The sequence below is a fragment of the Ailuropoda melanoleuca genome, chromosome 4, assembly GCF_002007445.2.
Source record: "Ailuropoda melanoleuca isolate Jingjing chromosome 4, ASM200744v2, whole genome shotgun sequence".
Taxonomy (NCBI): Eukaryota; Metazoa; Chordata; class Mammalia; order Carnivora; family Ursidae; genus Ailuropoda; species Ailuropoda melanoleuca.
In genome coordinates, this window is record NC_048221.1 from 56830037 (window position 1) to 56851752 (window position 21716).

The 21716-nt window shown below is 58.5% G+C and overlaps 1 protein-coding gene across 1 annotated transcript in view; it reads right to left on the minus strand.

Annotated features, from left to right (window-relative positions):
- Positions 1–10713: 10713 nt before the first annotated feature.
- PLXNA1 (plexin A1) overlaps positions 10714–21716 on the minus strand; it is a 38012-nt gene continuing 27009 nt past the window's right edge. Inside the window, exons 18-27 of the mRNA XM_034657257.1 lie at positions 20814–20935; positions 20222–20537; positions 19954–20113; positions 19046–19149; positions 18669–18765; positions 18126–18316; positions 17790–17959; positions 16053–16265; positions 15827–15977; positions 10714–14131 (exon numbers count right to left, since the gene is read on the minus strand). Coding sequence (XP_034513148.1) covers positions 14036–14131; positions 15827–15977; positions 16053–16265; positions 17790–17959; positions 18126–18316; positions 18669–18765; positions 19046–19149; positions 19954–20113; positions 20222–20537; positions 20814–20935 — 1620 coding nt within the window. The 3' untranslated portion in view covers positions 10714–14035. The remainder of the gene's footprint in view (positions 14132–15826; positions 15978–16052; positions 16266–17789; positions 17960–18125; positions 18317–18668; positions 18766–19045; positions 19150–19953; positions 20114–20221; positions 20538–20813; positions 20936–21716) is intronic.

Here is a 21716-nt window from a genome sequence, read left to right on the forward strand (position 1 = left end):
AGAAATAGGGGCTCCTACAGGTGGACCAGAGTCACGGGACTGTTGGAAATGCCCCAAGATTTTCAGAAAGCCAGCAAGGAGCCCTGATGGTTTGGAAGGTACTGTCAGGCTGGGTCAGGGACAGGGGCAGTAACACCACTTGACCACGTTCTCCACCCTGTTTCAGATCACCCACAGAAGGAACTATGGTCTGCCAGATGGCCGTGCTGCAAGGGGAACCACAGGGAAGCCCTCTCACCTCCCCCACCATGCCCCATGAGTGGATGGGAGGTTAGCAAGAGCAGGCGAAGGAAGAGTAAACTGGAAACACCTGGGTGGGATGCAGACCCCTCACCCCATGGAAGCATGACCCCCATCCCCAACACCTTCATCAGAGGTGTTGGGGTCAGTGCTTCTGGGACTCAGGCGAAGGGCAAAAATGCAGTTCACACTGTGGTGGCCAGGGGCTGGCTGAGGGCCCTCTCCCCATGCTGGCTTGTTGTGCAAAGCAGGAACCACTCCAGGGATTTCCAGGGGAAGGTGTTAAAGAAGGGGAATGAAGTCCTTGCTCCATCCCTAGAAAGGCTGAGATGAGGCCTTCACCAGAAGCGTCATTATCTGGAACATTCTGCTGTAACTGAGGCAAGGATCAGGAAAGACATTGGATCTAAAAGCCAGAACACCAAAGATGAAAAGCAGATCCTAAAAATAGCCAGAAAGAAAGAACACCCCCTTCAAGGAGAGACCACTGAACTGATGGTCAACCCTCTACAAGTAACGACGGGGGCTGTAAAACAATGAATTAAATCTCCAAAGTGCCGAGAGACAATAACTCAGCAGAATCATGTACTTGGCAAAACCACCTTTCAAGAAAGAGGGTGGAATGAAATAAAGATAATTTCAGAAGAAAAAAGAGAATTTTTAGCGTCATTGCACGGGCAGCAAAAGAACAAAAAGACAAATTGTGCCTCATGAAAATTAGAAACTTTCATGCATCAAAGGCCACTATTAACAGACTAACAGGCAATCCACAGAACAGGAGAAAATATTTGCAAATCACATATCTGATAAGGTATTGACTGATACTCAGAATGTACGGAGAACCACTAAAAACAAGAGCAAAAACCGAACAACCCACATCAAAATGTGCAAAAGACCTGAACAGACATTTCTCTAAAACGGATACATGAGGAACCAATAATTAGCCCATGAGAAGACGCTCGACATCACTCATCATCAGGGAAATGCAAATCCAAACCCCAGGGAGTGATCACCTCATTGGGAGGCTACGGTCAGCAGGAAAAAACAACCGCCTAGAAAACACTAAGTGTGAGCAAGGTGATGGAGGAATTGGAATCCTCACGATTTGCTGGTGGGGATGGAAAATGGTGCAGCCACAGTAAAGAACTTTCGGGCAGTTCCTCAAATAGTTAAATATGGAGTTATCACTGACTCAGCAGTCATGACCCTATACTCCTAGGTATATAGTCAAGAGAAATGAAGACATCTGTCTGCACGAAAACTGGTACACAAAGGGCCACAGCAGCACTCCACATAATACCAAAAAGTGGAAACAAACCAAGTGTCCGTCAGCGGGATAGTCTGTGGTCAGTCTGTGCGATGGAGTATGATTCAGCCATGAAAAGGAATGAGGGGCTGACACACGCCACAAGACGGGTGAACCTTGGAAACATAATGTGGAGAGAAAGTAGCCAGGCACAAAAAGCCACATAGTGCACGAGTCCACTTCTATGAAATGTCTAGAATAGACATCACTGGAGACAGTACATGAGTAGTGCCAGAAGCCGGAGGGCAAGACAGGGAGTGGGAGGTAGACATGAAGGGGTGTAAGGTTTCCTCTGAGCTGATAAAAATGTTCTAAAATTGACTACAGTGACGGCCATACAATGGGTGAATATACTAAAAATCACTGAATTCAAATGAGTGAATCGTACAGTATGTGACTTACAGCTCACTGAAGCCATTTAGAAAACAAAAAGTAGAGTGCTTCCTTACTTCCACAGTTCTCACCCCAAATTCACTTGTGCTTCACTCACACAGGGCCACCTTGTACAGTTGTGCAGGTTGTGCACTGCACAACTCCATGGGGTGCCATTAGCATAGACTGTATATATAGACTCAAGCCATCTGTTACACACTCAGAAAATCAAGAACCCCTCTGGTTAGCAGAAATCATTCTCCTTAGAGAACTCTTAAGAAGCATTTGGCATTAAGACCGATACCACACACACACACACACACACACACACACACTAATAAAGCATATTCTTTTATCCCTAGAAAGTTGGTCTAACCCCACTCTGTCCAATAGAAATATGACATGAGCCAGAAATGCAATTTAAAATTCTCTAGTGGCCATATTTTAAAAAGTTAAAAGACAAAATAAAATTAAATTTAATAACATATTTTACATGTAAGCAATTTTAATGAGATATTTCACAGCAAGTGTGTACTGTACTCACAACACGTCTCAGCTCAGACTATAGCCGCAGGTGACCAGGGGCTATCGCATCAAACAGCACAGGTTTGCATGCTAAATTGCAATGGCAGATGGATTTGAGCAAAACCGGGGAAAAAGAAGAATTTGTTGGCTAATGTCACCAAAGGCCAGAGTAGATTAGTCTTCAGGCATAGCTGGATCCAGGAATTTAATCTCTCTCTCGCCACTCTTCCCTGCCCCTCTCCTCTGCCCTCACCTCCTCTCCCTCTCCTCTCTATCTCCATCTCATTCACCTCTACCTCTCTCTCCTATGTCTCTCATCTCTTGGCTCTACACTCCTCTGAGTTGGCTTCACATTTAGGCAGGCTCATGAAGTGCCCTCTCCACCAACCCCTAACCTGACAGGAGGAAGGAGATGCCCTGATTGGCTGATAGGTGTCATGTGTCAATCGGGGGTGTGGCCAGCCCTACTGATATTTCTGCAGTGAGGATGGAGCAGTTCCCGAGACTCAGGACTGGAGGTGACAGGCAAAGCCCTCACATCACTCTGCGTGCCAGCCAGGATGGTCTCTAGGGTTGAAAATGCACACAGCTCTGCTCAGGTGCTTTTGTTAATGTAGCTTAATTGTCTGTAGGTTATCTAATCTTGCTCCCAAACTTCCACCCTACCGGGAAGCAGGAACAAAACATTAAACTTCAAAAAAAAAAAAAAAAACACCTAAATTGAGGGATATTTAAACAATCTCCTTTGTTTTAATACAGTCTCTTTTGGAAAAATGTTAAATCCTGGTCACGGTTCACCTTCCTAACAGGGCTCTTCGTCCCTTTTCTTCCTTCTCCCCAAGACGGCACTGGGGTCTAAGGCAAAGCTTATGGGGCTTCCTGACACTAGGGAAGGGAAATCAGTTCTTCTGCCGGCCTCCAGTGGAAGTGCTTCACGCATGCAGGGCCACCTTGGGCAGTTGTGCAGGTTGTGCACTGCACAACTTCATGAGCACCATTAACATAGACTACAGTGTATGCAATTCTTTCTGGAGTTGTGTAGGCAGCAGCCCTGATCCCACTCACCTCTGCTTCTCAGCCTTAGTCCTCAATGAATCCCTCAGGTTTTGGACACGAGCAGCTTCTTTGCAGAGACTCTGGATGCCGCTCTGCTCCACACCCCACCCCAGCAGCTTTCTCTTCCTGATTCCTGACTTGCACACTGCCCATGGTGGCAGGAGTCACTGAGTCCTCTTTGCATTACCACTTTGCTGGTGGCCCATGAGGCAGCTGAAGGGGCTTTGAAATGACCTTTCCCTGATGCCCATTGTCTCACGATGGCCTCGTACAGTAAGTGGGTGCTGCAGCCCCACGTAATGTGAGATTCCTTTGTTCCGGGGTAAGGAGGTTTACAGGATATGAAACACGCCTGCATGTATCTCCAACACACTCCCTGTGACTCTTACACAAGCCTGGCTCTACAACCCTGCTGCCGACCCTGGAAGGGCCCCTGGAGTCATTCTCCACTGTACGGATAGGGAATCTGAGTCTGTCCTGACCACATGGCACCAAGGGCCAGACCCAGGATTCCAGGCCAGGAAGGCCTCTTCCCCCTCACAGACTGATCATTTAAAGAGGAATTTGTGCCTTGAAACCTGTTTTTAGGTAATTTGTTCCAGCAAGAGTAGAGTGGCTTTTCTGACTCTCTTCCTTGGACGCCACACGCTTCTGGGTTCTCCCCTCTGTTTTTTCAGGCCCCAAGAATATGCAAAGAATGACAGGAATGCCACGCACCTGCCTGCCTGTGTAATGTCAGAGAGACCAGGTCCCCTGGGAGCTATGGTCCTACTCGGGAGCAGATGGGGGCATGCTCCATGTCCTGGGGAGAGTGGGGGGAGGGTTCCGGGGGGGGGTAGCATGGAACCCGGAGGACGGAGGCAGGAAAAGCTCTCTCCGGCCGCTGAGCGGGGCCAGTGAGCGGGGCTGCTGCAGGGCTGCTAAGGCTGGACATCTAAACGGTATAGGACAGGCACCCTAGGTGCTATGTGACAGTTTTGGGCAGAGCAGACCTGACATTACATGAGCCTGAGGCATCCTCCCAGGCAATGTTCAGCTGGGAAAAGGAGCACGGCCTGAGAGGGAACTTCATACAAGGGCGAGGCTGAGGGCGCAGGAGGCAGAATCACCTGGCTGGAGGGGTAGCGGGCTGGGGGCTGGGCTGTCGGTGGTGCCCGGCTGGGGGATGCCCGCCCTGGGGAGAAGCAGGGTCTTCCCTGCTCCTACCCCAGCTGCGGCCAGGGCAGCCGGCCAGGGACCTGGGAAGCAGAATTTGCAGGCTCCTCAAGGAGCGGGGCGGGGCGGGGTCCCGGAGGGTCCGAGAGCCCCGTAGCTGCCTGCCGGAGCCCTGGCTTGCACTTACTAGCTTCTCAGACAGGACTTTCTGTGGGCAGCTACTGCTCTAGACATTCGTATTATGTTTACTTTCATTGTACTACTTTTACAGCCAGTGACCTTCTACTTATGGCAAGCAACCCTGGTCACCCACTTAGGAGAGTGCCGCCAAGTTTCTCTTTCAATAACTTCTTCAAGTTAAAACAGGAAGAGTGTACTTAAAGAAAATTTCCAGGGACACCTGGGTGGCTCAGTTGGTGAAGCATCTGCCTTCGGCTCAGGTCATGATCCCAGGGTCCTGGGATCAAGCCCCACGTAGGGCTCCCTGCTCAGCGGGGAGTCTGCTTCTCCCTCTGCCTGCCCCTCCCCCACCTCGTGCTTGCTTGCTCTCTTTCTCAAATAAATAAATAAAATTTAAAAAAAAATTCCAGGTAGATGGAAGGACTGAGTACACAGACAAGGTGAAGGGAGATCCTGAGGCAGCGGGACGCCCGGGGGCCACGAAGGGGGTGAGGCTGGGCTCCCGGTCAAGGCCATTGTCACTGTGCACTCCTGGCAGGTGCTCTGGGAAGCTAGGGTCCCTGCTGGCCTGGAACCCCACCCTGACCCCTCAAGCTTCCAGACCAAGAACCGGTTTATGGCCACAAGGGGCAAGGGAGCATGGCACACCTGCCCCATGCCCACACTGCCTCAAAGGCCCTGCTTCTCCCCAAGAAATGGCTTTAGACAGACGGAGCGCCTGTCGATGGAACCGAAGGGGATGTGAATTCAAGCGGGTTCCTGGGGGTCCTCATTCCAACAAACCATCTGTGAAGATACAGCTTTGAGACAATTGAGGAAATTTGAATATGCAAATACTAATTTTGTTAGCGTGATAATGACACGATGGTTATATAAAGAAAAAAAATGTGTATTTTCTAACATTCATTTATTTTAGAGAGAGAGAGAGCAGGAACAGGAGGGGCAGAGGGAGAGAGAGTCCCAAGCAGGCTCCCCGCTGAGCGCAGAGCCTGACGCAGGGCTCCGGGGCTCCATCTCCAGACCATGACTGGAGCCGAAACCAACAGGCAGACACTTAGATTTTGCCGCGCCACCACCCCCCCCCCCCCCCCCCCCCCCCCCCCCCCGCCGTGAGCCTGCTTCTTCCTCTCCCACTCCCCCTGCTTGTGTTCCCTCTCTCGCTGGCTGTCTCTNGAAAGGCTCATGAACGAAGGAGAGAGAGGTTTTGAAAGCTGGCCTGGGAGAGGCTTCAGCTGCCAGCGAGGAGGCGGAAGCGGGGCTGGAGGAACTGGTGGCACCCCAGCGCTGGCCTGCGGGGCCCAGAGACAGGGGATCCAACCTCCGGAGTCCTGCCCTGTGCCCGGGCTCACAGGGCTGGGGGCGGGGCGGCACAGCCTGCCTGCCTCGGAGCCCCGGTCCGCCGGGCCGGCGGGGCAGACTGGCCCACAGCGCGCTGCTGGGCAGGGCCCAGGGGCATCTGCAGGCGGGAGGTGAGAGGTCCTGCCACGCGGGCTGCAAGCAGCCCCAGGGACAGGTGTCCACAGGGCAGTCAGATGAGCACAGAGGTGTGAGGCCACCAGCACTGCAGCTGAGAGAGCAGATGGGACCACCAAGCCCCAAAGGCAGAGTTCTGCAGATCCAGAACATTCTGCGGCCCTCCTATACACCCAGTAAAGCTCAGGCTCTTTTTAAAAATTGTTTTCTATAAATAAAATCTTAAAAAAAAAAAGGCGTGGGGGGGCGCCTGGGTGGCTCAGTCAGTTAAGTGTCTGCTTTCGGCTCAGGTCATGACCCCAGAGTCCTGGGATTGAGTTCCGCATCAGGCTCCTTGCTCAGTGGGGAGCCTGCCACTCCCCCTGCTTGTGTTCTCTGTCTGAAAAATACATAAAATTTTATAAATAAATAAGTTTGTTTTCTATTATTTTTAAATGTGCACAAATACACGTAAAATTTACCGTAAGCATTTTAAGTGCACAGTTCAGTGCACGAAGTACATTCGCACTGCTGTGCGACCATCCCCGCCGTCTGTCTCCAGGACATTTTCATCTCCCCAGACAGAAACTCTGCTCCCATTGAACAGCTCCCCACTCTCCTCCCGCCGCACCCCCGGCAGCCACCATGCTGTCTCCTGCGTCTGCACACTTGACCGCTCTAATGCCTCATATAACGGGAATGACACAGTATGTTGAAGGCCTCCTGTGTTGCTTCCCCTTTCGGCTGTTGTGAACAATGCTGCTGTGAATATATGTGCAAATATCTCTTCAAGTCCCTGCTTTCCGTTCATCTGCCTGTCTACCCAGAAGTGGAACTGCTGGATCCTATGGCAGCTTATATTTAACTTTATCAGGACTCTCCAGAGCCTTCTCCACCGTCGCGCGCCACTTTCCATCCCCAGGAGCACAGCACTCAAGTCCCCTTTTCTCCACGCCCTCGCCAATGCTTGGAGGCTCAGACTCTTCTAGCTCCTGCTTCACCTTCACGTGATGGACCTGTGGACAGATGATTGACAGCTGTAGAGAAAGGAGGGGTGGACTGCCTGTGGAAGGGGGTGGATGGAGACAGATGGTGTCAATGGGGTAGACTGGCGGGTGGGTAGGATGGGGGAGCAGTGATGGACCTGTAGGAGGTGTGTGTATGGGTGAGTGGGGGGAGAGATTGGGTAGGAGGGGGCCTATGGGGTGGAGGACAGTTGACATCACTTGGGCCGGAGTAGCCCAGGAAGCACTGGTCACCCCCATCCCTAGCCTTGGGGTCCCCATTCCAGCCCTCTTGTGAAATACTTCTGAGTTTAGGACTAAAATCAACAATCATCCAATGTGTGCTTGGGGTCGATCACCCCTCATGGCCAGAGATGTGTAACTGCCTCTCTGTTACCCCATCCGCCCCCCAGGCCTGGCCCCACCTGTCACCTGGCAGGGTTCCCTGGTATCATGGGCAGCCTCGGGCCAGATGTCCTCCTCAACCAAGGTCGCATGGGCAACAGAAGCTGGGGGGCAAGCAGGACTCAGGCATTCGAAGTGCATTTCAAGTAGGCAGTCAGCAGTAATTATGGGCCCCCTGGGAAGAGACTGGATAATCATAGAGATGCCCCATAGAGATCCATCCCCTTGGGTGTCCTGCACACAGACACAGCCGGAACTTACAAACTACAAGAGACTCCCTCCTCCACAAATGCACAGTTCTCTACAGTTTGCAAACCCCTGAAGTGCAAAGGGACTGACTCCTCTTCCCACTGGGCATGGGACCTGAGTCTGGCCCATCAGAGCACCTTGTCCTTTAGGCCAGAATGATTGGCTCAAATAGAAACACATGCACTAAAGTTGGCTAACGGAATCCCTACCTGGACATGTGCTGACCAAAGGCACTCTCGTTCCACTGTGTTGCTAAGTTGGTCAGTCTACAGCTGTCGGCAGCCATTGGAGCCTCCCGCCTGGGAAGAGCCTGCCTGAGAATGAACCCATACAGATGACAGAGAAGAACAAAGACAGATTACTCAAGACCTCATGGAGCTCCTGGATCCAGCCGTGCCTGAAGCCAGACACACCCTTGGAGTTTTCTATTACAGGAGCCAACCAGTTCCCTTTCATTACTCAAGCCAGTTTAGGTTAGGTTAAGTTATTTATAATGGAGAGGGCCACCCAGAAGAAAAATATGCTGCGTTATTTGTCCAAGTGGTTTTCAGCTGGAAGCAGCAATGATGGCTGGAAAGTTGATTTCTCAAGCTAAATAATAAGACCCCACGTGAGTTGATAGTCTGAGTTTGAACCCTGGCTGTGGCATTGACAGCTCCCTGTCTGCAGGCGAGTGGTTGATCTCACCTCTCTTTGGCCCCAGGCCCTCCCCCCTCAGATGGGGCTGTAATGCTATCAGCTTCTATCAGTCAGTATAGTCTGGGCTGTCCTGCAGAAACAGCAGCTCCCCAAATGCCTGGCTCCAGCACCACTGAGACGGTTTTGTGCTCAAGCCCTGTGCCCAGCATAGGCTGGCTAGAGGTCCTGCTCTCCGGAACCCGCACTGCAGGACAGTTAGATGCCCAACCTGGAAGTGCCCCAAGCCACTTCACTGACCGTCCGATGATCACCACAAGCCACATGGCCCCACCCAGCCCGTTTTCAGAAAGGCCACACACGTCCACGAAGCAACACCATCTGATATGCTCCCGGGTGTCCAGGAAGGCCCCAAAGGGGCACGATGCGGCCAAGGCCCCTCGGCGACCTCTGTGGGAGCCTCCCAAGTGGCCTCTGGCCTCCTCCAGCTTCTGATTCTCTAGGCCGGTGGCTGCCCAAATGCAAACCTGATCTTCGCCCCTCTGCCGGCCACGGACAGCCCCATTGACACGCCCTGCTCAGTGCAGCCAGCAAGCCCTGGTATTAATAGCTGACGGTTTTAATACCCTGGATGAGCCAGTGTGTGCAGCAATCAGAAGGCGCCTGCCTCCCTCCCGCACCGCGCTCACTGTGTAATTACGCGTGATCACGGCGCAGTGAGCACTGATTGCGACTCAGAGGCCATCGCCTACTTTCGGGCTGGTGGGGCTGGAGCCCCCGGCGGCCTAACGAGGGTAATTGAGGCAGGGCTGATTGTGCTGGAAAGCTGGAGGGGACTGAGCCATGAGAACAGGCCACGTCACACCCCAAACGGGACGCATTTGCTAAATTTGTTTCCGATGCAATTTCATGGTGATTACACTGATTTCTCTTTAGTAATTGAGCCTGGCGCTGAGCTCAATGCCAGCAGCCCGGCTGTCAGGACGGGCCCATTTTGGAGCAGGAGGTATTGATTATGATTTATGGACCACTGTCAGAGCTGAGAAAGGAAAGACAGTGCAGGAAGGCAGGCGGAGAGAGCTGCCGGGGCTTTCTGGGAAACTCCCTCCTGATAAGCCATGGCCGATTTCAGTCCGGCTCCGTCACTTCCCACTGTGTGGCCTTGGGCAGCACATGTGTGCCCGCCCCCCCCCCCCCCCCCCCCCNAGTCTATCCACTGGCCGTGCGTGGACAGCCGCTGAGCTGCAAGTGGTCCATCAGCCGGTATGTCCTTTGGGGACATGTCCCACCTGTCCCACCCAGAGACAGGCCCGTCACAACCAAAATCACCACCGCTGGTCCCCATGCCTACCCTCCGGGTCAGCAAGAGCCATCGCTATCGGGCCCTGGAGGAAACGGGCCTCGAGACAGGGTCGGTGTACAGAGCCGCACGCCAGCACCGGCTGCACCAACACCGTTCTCAGAAGCAAAGTACCAGCCCAAATCACCATGGGATGGAACAGCGTGTCTGTGCTGCAAAGGCCAACATTCCCCACTGGGTTCCTCAGCTGCAGGGATCCCACAAAAAGAGTGCTCCAGGCTGAGAGTCTGGTAAACACAGCTCCAGGACCTCGCTGCCCAAGGCGGCCTGAAGTCCCTGGAGCGGCCACGCCCCTCCTGGCTCTCTGGAGCAGAGTCCGCATTTTGACGAGGCCCCCTGGGAACCACTGCTCTGAGCCGGGTGTTCATCACCCTGCTGCCCAGGAGAAGCACTGGGAGAACCTCTGAGAAGTAGCGTGTGGAGCCCAGGGACAGCTGGCCCCCCAGGGTCTCAGGCCTCCGTGGTTTTCAGTCTCTCTGCTGGCTCCAGAGCGCTTCGGAGGTCCCCAGACACCCAAGCACAGTGATCCCGCCCCAGGGCAGCAAACCGCCAGGGCCTGGCAAAGCGGCAGTGGCCAAGAGCCGGCTCTCGCAGTCAGATTTGGGGTGATGCCGCTGTGCCGGCGTGCACCCCGCGGGGAGCCGTCAGCACCCAGCTCGGCAGGCAAGGGGCCCGGCGTCAACAGGAGACGCGGCTTGAGCATGGGATGTGCCTGCAGTGCCGCGGGTCCTGCCCCAAACCCCTCCCAGCAACGAACGATCAGAGCCAAGAGCTTTAGCAAAAATGTTTAATCTCTCCTTAATGTGTGTGTGTATTTACAAGTACTAAATCTGAGGAACAGTAAAATAGGAAATAGCCGTATATTTACACGATCCGCGGGCCGAGCGCCCCGGCAGCCACACTGCTCCTGCCGGACAGAGGCGGCTGGGCGGGCGGCTCAGGCCAGCCGAGTGATCACTCTTCTTTTGGGTGGGGGCTCTGTGGTGTTAAAGGACAGCTAATTGTGGGCTTCGTCTTAAAAATATCTTTCTCTCTCTCTAAATACATCTATTCTAGCTTGTGTAGCACCAACGACGTGAGCCATCAGATCTAGAACTGGGGAACCGGGGTGGGGGTACACTCAGCAAGGCCAAACCAGGGAGGGTGGGAGGGATGTTTGGGGCCCTCCATCTGGGGCACCCCAGGTCCCTCTTCCTCAGCCCCCAGCCCCGGCTCCTTGGGCCCTGGGTCAGGGAGTACAGGGAAGCTCGAGGTATATGGAGAGACCAGGCTCCCAGACCGAGGTGTGAGCTGTCTGGGGGCACTCCTGAGTCCGTGCGGATCGGGGAAGGGCAGGGAAGGCTGGGGAAGGCCTGGGGAAGGCCGGGCAGGGGGTGGGGAGGAGTGGCCTGTAGCAGGGCAGGCAATAGCAGCAGTGTCTGGGACAGGCCGGGAGCCCTTGTATCCCACACCGAAGCCTGGATTCCCCCAAGCCCTGGGGCGGCAGAGGGGCCTTTGGGACAATGGCGCCCACCCTCACCGCGCAGAGCAGGGCTACAATTGCGGGCTCCTGCCAGGCCCCCGTGCCAGTGCCGGAGCTTGGGGTGGGAGCCCCTGACAGGAGGGTGCACAGAGGTGCCAGTGGGGTGCTACAGAGTTGGGACGGCCGTGGGAAGTAGTGACAAGGAGGCGGCGGGGCCTAAATGCATGACCCAGCTGGAAGGAAGCTACAGGACTTGCAGGGGTGAGGCAGGCTGAGGACCAGCTCCACGGGCTCGCATGTAAACAGGTACTGCTAAAGTGCTTGGTCTCCCTCTGCCACCACTGCCCTGCCCGCCCACCGTACAGGTGACGAGGGCACCGGGAGGGCCACGCCCTGGAACCTGTCGCCTTGCCGAGGCAGGCACAGGGGGCTGAGCTCTGTGGGGACCAGGGAGGGCAGAGAAAGGAGCCAGAACTGGATTCTGAAGAGGAGGGGCACAGGGGCCAAGGAGCCCCAACCTGACCCTCAGGGAACTGGAAGAACAGGGGCTTCACATAGAAGCTGGCACCCTGGGAAGACTTTCGGGGGGAACGGAGACTTCCCCCAAGCACGGGGGGAGGCAACATCAGAGGGGAGGCAGGGGTGCACCCAGGAACGAGAATCCAGGCCAAGGCAGTCAGATCTCAGCCAGACCAGGCTCAGCTTGGCTCCCAGGGAAGAGTCCACAAGGGCTGTGCTGGGAATGGGGGCCGGCCTGAGCTCCAGCGGGGCACCCACAGCAGCGGGAGGCCCGAGCCCTGCCAGGTGCCTGTGGAACCCCCGTCTGGCCCGTTCCAGGAGCTTCCTGTGCCAGGAGCGCTCGGACTTCATAGAGTGACCCCCCCCCAGGAGGAAGCGGCCCCTGACCTGATCTCCAGGGTGTGGCTCACGCTGCTTAAGAAGGGGGACCCCAAGACGGGCAGCCCATGGGCCACAGTTAGCTGTCCCTTAAAGTCGTGGGAATCTTGAGTACCGTCGAAAAAGTGAACTTGAAAAGGGACCGGGCCGTTTGTTTGTTCTCACAAGTGACTGATTAATTAAAAAACATAAAAAAAGGGGTCTAACAACCTCTAGTATTCAACACTTGCAGTTTTAAAAAGATCAAGTCAGACTAAACGCTAGCACGGTCATGCAGGAATCCACGGCCCCGCGCCCTGGACGCTCTCGAGGGGCCAGCGAGAAGTTCTCTCCTTTGTACATCAAAACGAAACAGGATGACCCGCAGGTCGAGGGGCAGAGGCCTTGGGGGCGCTCCACTCGGGGAAGCCATGGCCACTTCCTCCACGACCATTTGGTATTGCTTTCCCACCGCCTTAATTTCCTTATTCTACACTGTAAAATTTCTCCTTCTCCAGTTAACTATACAGGACCCCACTGGGGCTGGAGACTGAGGCTAGAGCCACATATATATATATATATGTACAGAGTTCTTTTAATTAAAAATGTGTTCTTTCTTGCTCACTGAGGGCAGGATGGGCAGAGCCGACCTCCAGGCCCTCTGGTCACTGCGTCCTACTCCCAGGGGTCCTGCCACAGCCTCGGCTGCCCACCCAGAGTGTTCTCCTAAAAAAACCAAGTCCTCCAGATGTCCCACCACTCGTGAGGAGCGGGCACGATGCAGAGATGCCGGACCGGAAGCCGCTGCAGGTGGACGTGGAGAGCAGGGGACACAGAGGGAGGACGAGGGAGGAGGGTGGCCGGGGGCTGCTCCCAAGCCCCGCGTGGCTGGAGAGCACAGCCCACCCAGGGGCTGGTGCCAGGAGCGGCGCTGTGGGGAATAAATAACGGGGATGTGCGCTCATCCTGGAGCCCCAGTGGCTCCCAGAGGCACAGCCCTGAGGACAAGAAAGGAGTCACCGAGTCCTTCTGGAAGTCCCGTGGGGGCGTTGAGCAAACCGTTCTGCAGCCCCTCCATAGGAGGGAGCTGGGGCCTGTCTGGGCGAGGTTGACGTGGCGCTCCGGCCTCGGCCGCGGCGAGCACGCGGTGAATCGGAGGATGGTGGCGGAGGGGCAGCAGCGAGCGTGGGGGTGCCAGACGCGGCAGGCGGGCAGTGGCAGGTGGACCGACTTCAGCTCTCCTTGGCTGGGCCCTGGGCATTCGGCCTCCCGCAGGGCTGCGGGGCCCGGACCTTACTCTGCCCAGGACGCCGGGAACGACTGGCGCCCCCCAGCCCCTCGTCCTGGCCTTCTGACCTCGGCAGCACAGCCTCAAGCAGACGGATCAGACTGCCCTTTCCCGGAGGGCTCCAGCCTTACCCCCCAGGTCCTCGGCGGTCACCCTCTCCTCCCGAGAAGCCGCTGGTCACACCCGGGCTCCCCCCCCGCCCCGCCCTGTGGTGAGCAGCTCCGGGCATGGGAGGTGCTGCAGGCACTGTCACCCACACCGAGAAGAACTGGGACCCCCCCCCGCTAGGCAGGAAGACGAGGGGGAGGGCCGGGAGGACGCTGGACCGCACGCCCGGCCCCGAGCGCCCTGGCACTAGGCACAGTTGGGGCGAGGCTGCCTCCGGGGCCTCCCAGCTCGGGCTGCCGGACGGAGGCCGCCCCCGCGGGCCCTCTCGCTCAACTCCCGCTGGGCGGTGGCGGCGGGTGTCTCAGCTGCTCAGCGCCATCGTGTCCACCACCTGCTCCAGCTTGCCTCGGAGCCGCTGCCGCCGCGCTTGCTCATCCTTCTCCAGCGCCGTCAGGATCTGCGGGGAGGCGGGGCGTCTGTGGGGCGGGGCCGCCTGCTCCCGCGGGGCGGGCCGGGGGAGCTGGGGGCGGGGCTCCCTGCCGGGAGCAGCAGGCTCCGCCCCTTCCATTCTCAGCTGAGGGGCCTGGCTTGAGCCTGGATCCCCAGGATCCCAGCGTGGAGGAGTCCCCCAAGTCCCCGTGCCTACCCTTGTCCCCCAAACCGGGCTTCCGTCACAGCCAGCCCTTGGAGCTCCCTCAGTGCAGGTCAGAGCAGGGCCTGGCCTCCCGGGGCGCAGACGCCACCCCTCACAGCTTGAGGCACAGCGCGCTGGCTGGGCCCTCTCCGTGCCCACAGTCCTGTGTCCTGCTGGCCGCCAGCCCACCAACACACAGCCCCGCCGCCACCTCCCTGCACCCAAGTCCCCCCAACCACCGCCCATTTCTCTGCACCCCGTGATAGCAGAGCTCCTCACAAAGGACTGCTGGCTCCCCTCTGCTTCCCCTTGAGGGCCAAAAGAAGGTGGGCTTCAGTCCCCACCCTGCAGGTCACTCGTCCTCCTCGAGGATCAGCCATTTGCCGCGGCCTGTTCCCGGCTGCCAGTCCCAAGGCTCTGCCGGTCCCCTCCTGGCTCAGGACTCACCTCTGGGGCCACCTCCTCCATGCACAGGTGCCTCCGTCTCTCAGCTGCCGACCCCACACTCGGGCCTAGAGCCTGAGACTCTCCTGGTCTCAGATCCTGCCCCCCACACTTGAATAGCAGGACCCCTCGCCCCTCAGGCCCATGCCTCCTGCAGCCTGCCCCACTCTCTGTCACTCAGCCACAGGTCAGGAGACAGGCCTGCACCAAGTCAGATGGGCAAGACCCAGCCCCTGAACCCTGCGGCCCAGCAGCATGGCCGCAGCCCCTGCCTCCCTGTCGTCCCCTGGTACCTGGCAGTCCAATCACGGCTCTAAACCTGGATGGCCCATCTCACGTGGGGAAGAGCCCAAGTTCCCCGAGGCCTGCACACCAAGGGACGAACCCTGCCTCAGCCTTCCCTACTTCTCCCCCAGGGCCGGCTGATTCAGCCTCCCGGCCTTCGCGGTCCTGCAACAGGGCCCACTCTGGCTTCAGGGCGCTGGCCAGGCCTGTCCTGCTGCCCCAGCCCTTGGTGCCCTGTCCAATCCAGCCTGTAAGTCCATCCTCCCTCCCCAGACAGCTCCAGGAGCCCCAAACACAGACACCTAGGAGGCCTCCTAAAGCCTCACTCCAAGTCAGCCGGGGAAGGTGCTAAATGCCGAGGAAAGGCCTGGTGCCCTGCCCTGGACACATCCACCCAGGCTGCTAAACCCAGTAAAGGGCCTTCAGGGCATGGTCACTCACTGACCCACAGTCTCCACTGGGGAAAGACACTGCCGTCCACTCCCCCACGCCCCACAATGATCAGAAGCGTAATCCCTGACCTTGTACAGCCCAGCCAGACCCTGCCAGGCCTGGCAGGGAGTTGCGACAGCACCCCCCCCCTCCTTCAGTGAGCCAGGCAGCCAGTCGGGGTGCAGAGTGGAAAAGGCAGGCGCCCAGCCAGCCCTGAGACGTGGGGAGGGGCTGGGGGGGCAGAGGAAGCCGAAGGGGCTTTAATGGAGGGAGCCTGCTTGGCAGCATCTGGCAGGGGTCCGAGCTGGGTGGGCGTGGCCGAGGTGGCTCTAGGCGAGGGCCAGCACGCATGCTCACCTCATCCTTGTACTTGGTGATGTAGGAGTAGATCTCGTGCAGGGCGCTCATGCTGTTGAACTGGCTCAGGTGCAGCCGGGACTGCTCGGCCAGGTAGGCGCTCATGTCCTGGTCGCTGATGGCGGGCATCTTGGCGATGTCAGCATAGTACCTGCAGGGGGCGGCAGGCGGGCCGTGAGCGGGGTCCCGGCCCCTCGCCCGCCTGCCTACCCCTGGCGCCGCCTACCTCTCCACCCAGCTCTTGTAGTTGGGGATGTCCTTGGCGTAGAGCAGTTTGTTGGAGGGCGAGTCCTTGCCCAGCTTGTGCTCCGACGTGGAGCAGGAGTCCATGAATGTCTGGGCCACCACTGACAGGCAGGCGTCCGTGATGCTGCTCTTGTGGATGTCGAACACGAACTGCGGGTTCTTGATCACGTTCACCCAGAAGCGCAGGGGCAGGCTGCGGGTGGGCGGCCCAGAGGCGCGGTCACACAGGGCCGCAGCGTTCCTTCCGGACGGTGTCAGGAAGGGGCTGGCCAGAGGGCCTGCAGCTCTCCTGGCTCTGACCTTCACACTGGTCATGGATAACCACGGAGGTGGGGAAACCGAGGCCCAGAGAGAGCCAGGACTTTTAGTGCCTCCTAGAGGGCCCCCCGCAACACAGGCACACATGGACAAGACCTACAGACCCAGAAGTGCTCCTTCACCCTTGGGTGCCCACTGCACACGGCCACCGTCGCCCCAGGCCTGCGTGCCTGCTCACATCAGGGGTCACGCCCCCCGGGCTGGCTCACCCCCATGGAAGGCACACACCCGTGCAGGCACACTGCGGGGCTGGCTCACACCTAGACAGGCTCCCCTCCAGGGGAAGGCTCACCCCCAAGGCAGGGCACACCTGGCCTGGTTCACCCCTTCTCCTACCAGGATGGGCCCTGGAAGCAAGACCAGGAAGGCATCCAGGAGACAGCCCCATAGACAGCTGACTTCTTCATCCAAAATGCCACCTCTAGGACAGTCATCGGGTCATCAGCTAGGGTATGCACTAGCCACTAGCCATGTGTGGCTGTTTAAGTTTAAATTAAACAGAATTAAATGAAGTTAAAAATCCAGGTTTTTGGTTGCACTAGTCCTATGTCAAATGCTCAGTAGTCATACATGACTGCCAGCCACTGCTCTGAACAGCACAGACCTAGATCATTCTATCATCACAGAAAATTCCCCTGGACAAGGCAAACCTGCATGGCGCTGCCCCCTCTCTAGTGCCCCATGGAACCCTTTCAAGGAGCACAGGTGCAGCTGGAGGCCCAGGGTGGGCCCCGGCAAGGGCCAGGGCCGCATCCCAGGGCTGGGACACGGCAGGGTGTAGAGGTCAATGTCCTAGGAGAGCTAACATCACCAGGGGACAAGGGAGGAAGATTCCAAAGGCCAAAGGCACAGGAGCTTCTGTGAGGATAGGGCGAATGGTGCCGAGGGCCCAGGGTCGGGCTCAGAGAGACAAAAGCCAGACTGGGCTGGTGGCTGCTGGCCCCGTGGGGGGAGAGGTGAGAGCTTCAAGAGCACCGGCTCTCACTGTCCTCCCCACTGCAGCCGGCCAGCATGGGCCCACTCCGCTGAGCCGCCTTCTCATACGCAAGCCCGCACTCACATTTGCACAGAGCCACGCACACCCAAAGACACTCGTGAATCCACAGGCATGAACACACACACATACCCACCTCCCACACCTAAGGCAGGTCCTGCAAGTTGGAGCAGAGGACATGCCCAGGTGTGAGCAGGGGAGCCAACAGACGCCCCCAAGACGGGTGAGTCGGGAAGGCCCACCCGCAGAGGGGCTGGCCTCAGCGCAGACGCAGTGAACCCGGGGGACCCCTCTCCTCACCTGGGCAAACGTGTCCCTGGGCCCAGCCCCCCGCGGTCCCGCAGCCCCAGCCTTCCCCAGCTGGACCCCTAGTGCCCGCACCACGCCCCGTCCTCCTGAACCCACCAGTTGCTCTTCCAGGTGTGGCGCACGTCTGAGTCGTGTATCTGGTGCTGGTCGGCTTGCTCGTCCAGGAAGTCGAACATGTACTTGATGGCCAGAGGCAGGGCGGAGCCCCGGTGCGCCGTGCTGAAGATGGTCTCGAACAGATCGTCCACAAACTTCTGCAGCGTGCCCTGCGGGTGGGGGGGGGCACAGAGCTCCAGGGGGCCGCCAGGCTGCCCCGCCCCGGGCCCGTGTGGCCCCACCGTAAGGGCGAGGCAGAGGGATTTGCTCCCAGCTCCGCTGAGACCCGGGCCTGGCCATTCCCCGCACCCCCACCACCCGTCCACCAGGGCCTACTTTGGTGGCCAGCAGCCGTGTCAGGTAGATCTCTGAGACCATCTTGCTGCCTCGGTCGCCCTCCCGCTGGTCCAGGTGGTCGTGATTCTTCACCAGGTGCCACAGCTTGGTGCCACTCTCCAGGTCGGGCGTGATCATGGGGGTGCGCGAGCGCAGGCTGTCGGGGCTGCTGGCGGTACGCAGCATGCTCTCTGTGGGCACCCTGCCCATCAGTGCGGGGCCCTCCGCGTCTGTGCCTGTGCCCACCCTGGTGCTGGCCAGGTGGCCTCAGCAGCTCCCGTCTGAGCCTATTTCCTCATCTGAAAACTGGAATCAGCAGTCCCACCCCACCCCCCAGGCTGTTGGGGACAGACAATGACAGCAGAGAGATGGCAAAAAGGACCACTATGTATCGTCTGGGGAAAGGCAGCCTCTGCGCTTGAGGGAAAAGCCATTGCCAAGTGACAAGCCACCAACAAGCCCCCTCCCGGCCTGCAGCAGGGAGCATCGGGGAGGCGTCCCATCCAGGCCTGTGGGCCCTGCCTTCCCCATCCAGCCCCTCACCGTATCTGCTGAGAGACTTGGTGAAGGTGGACGAGTTGGAGATGTTGTAGGCGGACGTCTGCTTGGGCACCAGGGCCACTGAGGACCCGTCCGTCACCTGTAGGCAGAGGGCCAGATACGTGTGACCCATCATCAGGGGCCCAGAGGACAGACACTCCTTCCTGGTTCTGAGCCTGGAGGCCAGTCACCTCACCACTCTGAGCCTCAGTTTCCCCACCAGTGCACCTGCAGGGCTGTGTGGGGCCCCTGTATCCTCTTCTCCTTGAGAACTGCTGCCCAGAGCTCCAGGCGCCTGAACACTGGCTCCCACACTGCCCCGAGGCCCCAAGAGGAGAGGCCCAACCTGTGGCCGGAGGATCAGGAAGTCTGGGGCTCACCTGATAGTGAGCCAGTGTGTTCAGCCTTTTCCAGTCATTGTCGATCTTGGTGGTAACGTCCTCATCCTGCAGAATGATGCGCGCCATGCGTCCCTGGCGCCACTCTGGAGGGAAGGGGAGCGCTGGAGGGGCAGGCCACCTGGGCAGGGGCCACCCACCCACCATTCCCTCCCCCTGATCCTGGCCTCTCACAGCAGGAGGGAAAGGACAGGCCCCGAGGGGGCAGGGCACCCTGTGGACACTGAGTGAGAGGCCTGAACAGAATAAGGGTGAGACAAGGCTCCTCCCCTCCTCGAGGCTCCCATCCTGGCTCTGAGCAGGACACACGCACCCCTGCAGGTAAGCCCCGCACCCCTGCTGCCGCCCACGCCCCCCTGGCCGCCCTCCACCTGCTGCAGCTGCCCCACCGCGGGCAGCCCAACTCTCCTGCAGTATGCCCTGCCTTCCAGAGCTCTACTCCCCAGCCTGGCATTTAAGGCCAACACGGTGCCCCACCCCTGGCTTCTCCAGCCACAGCAAATACGGGAGTCCCGGGCCCTATGCCTCCCCCACCTGCTCTGGCCATTCTAGCTCTGCAGGTGCCCCTACCTGTCTGGCTCATGAGCCAGGGTGGCCCCCTGCCCCAGCTCCAACAGCCCACCACCCGCCTCTCCCCTGAGTAGGGGGGCAGCCTCTGACGTGTACTTCCTGCTTCTACCCTCCACCCTGGTCCGGCCCAGACCACATCCCTTCCCGCAGACGCCCCCATCGCCTCCAGCCCCCCTAGGCCAGCACACAGGGGCCTGCTCACGGCCTGTGGCCTCAGACACTACCCCGGTGCTGACCCTCTGCCTTAGGCCTCTGTCACATGCAGCCCACAGCCCGGAGCCCCCACGGCGGCCACGCCGCCAAGCAGCAGCCAGGCTCACCCAGGTCCATGTCCCCAGCCTTCGGCCGCTGGGAGTAGGGCACGCCCTTGTACACGGCATCCAGCAGCTTCTCCTTAACCTGTGTCACCGTGTCACAGTTCAGTCCCTTCACTGGCACCTCGGGTGCGTTCTCGTTCTCGGGGTTCACACAGTTCAGGGTCTGCGGGAAGGGGGGGTGCGGTGTCAAACCCCCCCTCTCCCGGTGCACGCTATGCAGGGGACCAGGGAGAGGGCGGGGGCTGCACGAGACGGCTGGGCTCGCGCTCACCAGTGTCTTATAGTCGATCTGCTGCCGGATGAGCTTGTCCTCACTCAGGGAGTAACGGGCCTCGCCCGTGATGGCGTCGATGGGGCCCTTCTCCATCTGCTGTTTGATGGCGCAGTAGAGCATGAAGAGGGGCTCCCCCGCGCACTCCTGCAGCAGGCAGGTGGGCATCAGGCTGTGTCCAGGACACCCAGGGGCTTCCGCTCCACCTCCGCCCCCCGCTTCCGGTGCAGCTCTGTGCACGCTTCCCACAACGAGAGAGGCAAGCAGAACCTTGGTTCCAGAGCCCCATGGAGACGGTGCAAGACGATAAAGAGGTTAAACAACACACTGGCTGCCCCTATGAACTTCGAAGTGAAAATCCTAGTGTGGCCTCAACTGGGAGGTCCAGGAGCACACGGAGAAAAACGCCATGTGGCCACGCCAGGTTTATGCCAAATAAGACCAAGGCCAGTGGACTCCTGCCTGAAGCCTCCCCCAGTTCAGGCCTCAGTGGGCCCCCAGCCCCCTGCCTGTGCTCCAGCACCCCACTCGCCAGAGACTGACTGGAGAGGCCAGCATGGCACACAGACAAAGCTGAGGCTCCCAGGCCCACCTCACGGCCCGAGGCACGATGTGCCGCACAGCACTGTGTCCGACGGTGATGGGCTGGATATCAGAGGCCCACCCAGCTGGGACCCAGCCCTGAAGGCAGAGGACCGCCCCTCCTTCCATCACCTGAGAGCACAAAGCCAACGCAAGCATGGGTGCAGACACACTGACCTGGAGCGGCAACTCTCCAGCACCGTGGAACACAGGAGTCGGTGGCCAAGACAACCTGAGGTGGGCCCCTGGCACTCGGCAAAACTCTGCTTTACCCCTGCCTCTGACCACTCGCCCTCTGGCTCCCTCCCACACTGCAGCCCCCAAGGCCATCTCCTACTCCAACAACCAGGCGTGTCCCCACCTCAGGGCCTTTGCACCTGCTTGTCCCTACAACCACAAATTTCTCCCTCAGGTCTTGGCTGTGGACAGAAGCAGCTCCAGGCCAATCTCAGGTGCCCCTCCTCACAGCGGGTATGGGCAGGTAGTCCCAGCATGGCCACCTCCCTGCTTGTGGCCCTGGGCCATCTCCTCCTGCCCAGCATGTGCCCTCAAGTGCCCGTGAGGGGGCAAACAAAAATCGGGAGGAGGAGTGCTCTGAGTAAATGTGGCTTCCCTCTCCCTCTGCTCACTACCCCCATGTCACCACCCCTCCAGGAAGCAGGCCCCGCCCACGAGCCCAAAGCACAACTCTCAGACGGCAGCACACCCACACAGCCCATCTGCCTGCCGCGTCCTGTGCCCCCGTTGCACTCACACAGCACACACACCTAACCCAGGTTCTCAGACTGACGTCAAAATGAGTCCCCTTTCTCTGGGTGTGCAGAACCAGGGCCGGACAGGGAGGAACTGAGAGGGGGCTTGACACCACTGTTTGCGCTCTCTAGTCCTTGCTTCTCTTGGTTTATGGAACACC